Source organism: Homarus americanus, unplaced genomic scaffold, assembly GCF_018991925.1.
Source record: "Homarus americanus isolate GMGI-L3 unplaced genomic scaffold, GMGI_Hamer_2.0 scaffold37032, whole genome shotgun sequence".
Lineage (NCBI taxonomy): Eukaryota > Metazoa > Arthropoda > Malacostraca > Decapoda > Nephropidae > Homarus > Homarus americanus.
Genome location: NW_024731852.1, coordinates 506,723 through 513,282, shown reverse-complemented (window position 1 = coordinate 513,282; position 6,560 = coordinate 506,723). Strand labels below are relative to the sequence as shown.

Sequence of the window (6,560 nt, the reverse complement as noted above, 5' to 3'; positions counted from 1 at the left end):
GGTATATACGGGGAAAGATCAAATAAGTTTTCTCATATTTATTCATTGTTGTGTTCCCATGCTAAAGACTGAAGATATCTTTCCTTTCCATTCAGTCTTATTCATTAAAATTGTCATACAAGTTAAAATTGACTCAGTATGTGTATAGAATGACAGTGCAGGTACAAAAAAATAAATACAAACTTACACAATGCAGATACCATATACAAACAACGTACAGTACAGCCAGTGCGGGTATACTAACAATGGTAAACTAAAGCATTTCAATAAGGCTCACCAACAAAGACATCAGTTGGTTATTTCTAGTAGAGTCCTTTAAAATGGGATGAGTTGAATTGGTGGAGGTTATGTGACCAGCAATACATTGATGTTGGGAGTTTAAATGGTGCATGGTGGTGGTGACATTGAGTGTAGTGTCAAAACATTGATTATGGAAGTGTCTGTAGTGTGCTGAAAATTTCTGGTGATATTAATTGTTTTGATGGCCTTTTGTTTCTGTGCAGAAATTCAGAATAAAGGAGGGTAATTGCTGCAATACTGTAATATACTTAACCAAAAAGTGACAGTAGTATTTCATCTAAGAATGCGCTCTTAGTTGAATTTCTGTTAATATTTCATGTTAAGACTCGAATAATGGTAATGCCTATAATCTCAGTGCTCTATGACGACGAAAATTTATGTTGATTTGTGTAATAAATATATCATAGCAGTCACTAATTATTATGTAGCCTGTATTATGTTTTTGTGGCATTGAAGGAAGCCAAGTTGGATGCACGCTGCTCAGCTGTGTGTATAATGCCTTCCTATACAGTATAGCTAGCTAGCGAGGATATTGTTTTGCATTCAACATAGCAGGGTTGTTGATTGATATTTTTTTTTTAATTGGATTGTATTTCCATAAATTTTGTAAAGTTTAAATCAGAAATATTCCCTAGAACATTTACTGACAACTATTCCCAGTCTTCCCTTCCTACGGACTTGTTCTTTTGAAACTAAGGAACCGCCTTGGTACATAAAAAGCAGCAAAACTTGTCTCTCTTTATAAGTTTTTGAATGCAGACACTGGTCATGGTTATGGAGATGCTTAATTAAACCAGAACTTGTTTGCAAGGCGATTGTAGAAATTTGATTTTTATAAATATTAAATGTCATGTGTATCCAAATGTGTTGTGATTGACCATAGTTTTCATTGTCTTTAATACTTAATTATAACCCCTACATGTTTGAAGTAGTAGCACCGTACAGTAGAATAAAACCTGTAAAGTTTGAAGTTATGTTACTTTCTTAAACTTGTGTTTGTTGTTTCAGTTACAATACAATTACAGTAGTGTAATTTATGTTTTGAGAACAATGAACAGTGGATATTATGAGAGTGAAGATTTCTTGTGTTTAATTATGTAGTCTACTGTGATAAAGACTTAAGAAACTGTTTCTTTGGCTGATTATTTTTACAACATATAAGCAATTGTTTATTTTTGCAGTACAGTTCTTTCTTCCTTTTATATTGACCATATAAAAACCAAACCGTGATTTAAATCACTAATTAAAACAAAATAATTTGATTTAAATAAAACCACCCTGCAAAATTTCTTCTCATGAAATGGAAAATCAGAGTGAAGGATCTGTGAAGAGTTGAGTCATCTGCATTGGACTGAATAGGCCTAGAGGTGTTTGTCACTGAAAAAATTCTATGTGTAATACCATTACAGTCATGGTAGTAAAGTTTTTAAATACATGACTATATGCACAGTGAATTCCTTGAACTTAGTACCCTGTTATGGTTACGTTTCTTTGTGTTTTTTAGTAAATCTTTACTGTAATTTAGTGTAGCTATAGAATACAAATGTTGTAGAGTTACACAGAAAAATAATTTATATCAGTATTTATTAAGGAAAGAGAAACTGATTTTAGTGGGAACACACTCAGAAGCATTATTTATTGGCAAATTTGGCAGTACAGTACTCATTGTTGCTTCCTGTCACAAGTACTGTACTATAATGCTTAGTAAGTGATAGTGTTTGACTGTTCACTGAAGGCAGAGAGGCCATAACTTACTAAGAATTCTCACATTATACAATAAAATGATGATAATTCAAAATAATTAAGAGGAAAGTGGGTCCAAAAATGCACAGTAATTGTTTGAGAAATCTTATTATTTTCCTATTAAGTACCGGGCACAAAAGGAAAAAAATCTTGTACGTATTTATGAAGTAACAGCGGCAGGAGGTATAGTACACAATCCTTTTTTAGTCAAATTTATGAGTACTGTCCTGTATTTATGATGAAAATAAATTGCAATAAACATCAAATACCATAGTTAACAGCAAAAACACTATACAAGATAAGAGAAAATACAAGAGCAATGTAATACACTTGTTAAATAACCCTTGTTTTTATAGTAACGTGTTCTAATAATAATAATAATTAACGGTTTATTGAAAAAATTCTGCAGCCCGAAGGCTGAAAATATACATTGGACATAAATGACTTATTACATACATTGGTGGTTTAACAAAAGCCTTCATTAGAGAAAGGTAAAGGAACATACAGTGAACATACAGATTAATGTAGGTGTTGAACAGCAAACTCGTAGTGTAGTAACTCCCTCCCAGATGGTGTTAGGAGGAACTCACGTGGTGTAGTAGTTCCCTCAGATGGTGTTCTGAGGGACCTCACGTGGTGTAGTAATTACCTCACGTACGGAGCCCCACTTACCTGTTCACTAGCAGTATTTCTGGTCGTCTTTTCTTGATTGCCAATATATTATAAAATAGCTGTTCTTGAGATCAGATGCTACTGCAATTTCACCTTGTTCAACATGCTCAATGTTTCCTATTATAGTTGTTAGTGATCATAGGCTATACTTTCTTCCCTACTACAGTCGCTAATCCCTAGCAGAACCTTGAACATCACAACCACTAGTATTTTACTTATTATTGCAGCACATTGAGTGCTGTACTTTTGTGCATCTCTCCAAGATGGCCACCCCAGCTGACTCCTGGGGATGTGTGGTTGGAATTTTTGCTGGGACTCAAATTTGTATAAGCGGGGGAAGCTTTTATTAATTGAAAAATAAGTGTTAAATTGGAAAATGTGTTTAATACCTGTACCTGTATAAGATAATTTTCGTGTCTTGAATGTTCGTTAAGCAAGGGATTCCTGTAGAACGTCACTGGCTGCTATCTGTGTTCTGGTGGGCCACATCTCAAAACACGCCAACCACTGTACCTGTTATAAATGGTGGCAACTGTACCTGTGACTGGATCAGAGTTGTCGTGGCACTGTATACTGTACTTGGTAGCTATTGAAGTTGGAACTACCTGTATCAGTTTTTTCTTGCTAACTTGAATTAGTTTTCCTTTTTCCCCAGCAAATATGGATTCTGTGCATTAAAATATGTATTTAAAGAAAATCCCAAAGAAAGCAAACCATTATTAAGTTTATGGCATGTGTCTATATACTGTACATGCCTGTGGTGTAATGGTCAGCATTCTCACCTTGCAAGCGAGCTGACCCGAGTTCGATCCTTGGGCAGGGTGAACTATAGGCAAGTTTCTTTATGCCATTTGCCTCTGTCTACCTAGCAGTAATCGGGGACCTAGATGTTAACCAATTTGCGGATCGTGTTCCGGGGTAATGGTTAGCCAGTGCAGTTGGCTAGTTGTTGTCCGGTCTTCTTGGACTATTCCTTGACACTGGGTCATGCAACTCGTTAACTTGGGGTGTGGTTGTTGTGTTGGTGACAGCTTCTACACCTTAAACAAATTCACGCCTAGGTGGCCCTTGGCCCGGCCATCCTCGTTACACAAAGGGCAACCATTATTATTATATACTGTACATACAGTACCCCAAAAAATTGTGCCAGAAGGGCTATAATATACTGTAGGTTTAAATAATGTGACTTTATGATATGAACCAGCGAGATGAAATTACCCAAACCATCCTTATGATAATAATAATAATGGTTGCCCCTTGTGTAACGAGGATGGCCTGCCCAAGGGTCACCTAGGCGTGAATTTGTTTAAGGTGTAGAAGCTGTCACCAACACAACAACCACACCCCAAGTTAACGAGTTGCATGACCCAGTGTCAAGTAATAGTCCAAGAAGACCGGACAACAACTAGCCAACTGCACTGGCTAACCATTACCCCGGAACACGATCCACAAATCGATTAACAGCCAGGTCCCACCCATATTACTGCTGGGTAGACAGAGGCAAATGGTGTAATGAAACTTGCCCATAGTTTCACCCTTCCCGGGGATGGTACCCAGGTCCACTCTCTTGCGAGTGGTCGCCTTATGATAGTACCATAGCAAAGTAACAGAAGTACTGGTAGCATGTACTGTACTGTATAGTAGCGCTTCACCCAGCGACAATGATTAATATAAAGTAAAATTATATACTGTATTGATTATTCTAGCCTAAATCATTTTTTGGGGGAGGTTATCCCAGTACAATAAATATTTACTTTATAGTCAGGTTTTAAATTATATACCCCACTATACATCTGGTAACTTGTGAGTGTGGCAAAATTAAAAAAAAAAAAAATAACAGAGCTACTGCCCATATAATAAACCAAGCAATTTTGTGTAATATCAATGCAATAAGGTTTGTTTAAGGGAAAAAGAGTGATTCTTTGTTTTTTTGGATGGAGTTTTTAGTTAGTCAGTTCTGCTATAACGCGATAGTTGTGTTCTTGTAAAACATCGTGTTATAGAAATTCGCGCAATAGAAATAACAGGGCTTATGGAGAAAATAGGGTTAGGTGCAGATTACTCGAAATAAAAAAAAATTTAGTAGTTACCCTAACACAAAGGATAGCACAGTCTAAATAAATGTTACATTCATATCTAATAATGAATTCATACAGTAAATGTAACACTTTACCTTGAAAAAATATGAATATAACTTGAAGGGGGACAAGGGTGATTTTGAGGTTGATAACATCGAGCTTCTCTTTAAGTGTTATAGCCTTTCTTTTGCGATCATCACCGGGAATGCGATCACCAGAACCCTTCTTGGAGATATTCTTCTTTACCATATTCACAGTTAATACCACAAAATTGGAGAAATAGTAAGCAAAAATCGCGTTATAGCAAACAAGCGTTCGCGTTTTACAAATATCGTTTTTCTATTCATAAATTGCGTTAGAGCCAATTCGAGTTGTCAAAATGCGTAATAGCAGAACTCGCTGTAGTTTCAACTTGTGCACACTCGAAGGAAAACAATTGGAAATGAAATTCTGTGTTCTGTTTTGATTCCTAGAGCTTTAGAAATGTTATGTGGTTTGGTTGTGATATTGAAGTTTGTCTGTTTATTGTTATGCAGTAGTGATTTGGGAACCATTTTATCCTCACTCAAGAGTTAGTCCTAACTTATTAACAGATAGTTACTGTATCTGGCTGAGAGTTGGAAAATGGCAAGGGAATATATTTTTGTCTTTTCTGCAGGATTACAGATTTTGGTAATTTGTTTTATCTTAATAGCTATACAGCCCAGCTGGGCTACCTAAAAAGAAAGTTTTATATAATTTTTGTATTTGTTAATACTTTTTTGGACAAGGTGGTAAAAGTACTGTACAGTATACTGTACTGTAAATATACTGTACAGTATTGAATATGATTTTTTGGAGTCTTTTAATGAACATAATTAGAGTGAAGAGTGGCTGAACTTGTACAGTTAAACCTCCATATAATGGACTCTGATCTAATGTTTATAGTCCAAACTTTTCTGTCTTCACATGAGAGTTAATGGTATGGGATGTACCAGGTAATTTAGTAACTTTTCAGCATGCTGACAGTATTTTTTAAACACTATACAGTACAGTACTTTGGCAGTGAAAGACTCAGAGATTTGATAGACTGCATTTAGGAATATTCTCTGGGGTTTGAAAATTATCATTTGAAATGGTCCTGTATATATTGTACTATATAGCACATAAGTATACTTCAAGTGTTAATAGTCTTTGGTTCTGATTTTTTTGTTTTTTGTTTTCAGCAAATTACCCTTGGTTCTCTGCAAGGACTACCTCCTGGGGCACAGGGCCACTTACTGGTAAAAACGGAGAATGGTCAACTTCAGTTACTCCGTGTCAACACTGCAGCTGCTGCCCCTGGCCAGCTATCTGCCAATGTTACCACTACTACGGCATTGCAACAAGCTCCTAATGCCTACAGATTCCAGCCCCCACAAGTTAGTGCCTTAAATTTTAATGTCTCTATTACTGTAGTAACATAAAGTATGGTAGAGTACTCGAAGAAAAGTGTGAAATTTTTTTATGCAGTATTTAAACTTCTTGCCCGTTTTTATATACTGTACGTGTTACGTGTTCTTTCTTTACACCCACAATCACCATCCACCCCCCTCCCCTTCCCCTTTTTTTCAGAATAATGGAATATAATGTACCGTAAGTTTGAAGGCATTATACATTTATTTTTAATTACCATAGTTACTGGTACATTCTGTGTATTTTTTGATAATTATATTAGCAAATGAAATTATTATTGTTACTGTTTAAGGAAATTTTATCCCTTAAAAACAAATTATCAGGTCTTCTGTT

The 6,560-nt window shown here is 35.7% G+C and overlaps 1 protein-coding gene across 3 annotated transcripts in view; it reads left to right on the top strand.

Moving 5' to 3' along the window:
• LOC121867901 (transcription initiation factor TFIID subunit 4-like) overlaps positions 1-6,560 on the top strand; it is a 59,248-nt gene that overhangs the window by 1,971 nt on the left and 50,717 nt on the right. For all 3 annotated transcript variants that reach the window (XM_042368028.1, XM_042368027.1, XM_042368026.1), the window contains exon 2: positions 5,999-6,193. In XM_042368028.1, the coding sequence (XP_042223962.1) occupies positions 5,999-6,193 (195 nt within the window). The remainder of the gene's footprint in view (positions 1-5,998; positions 6,194-6,560) is intronic.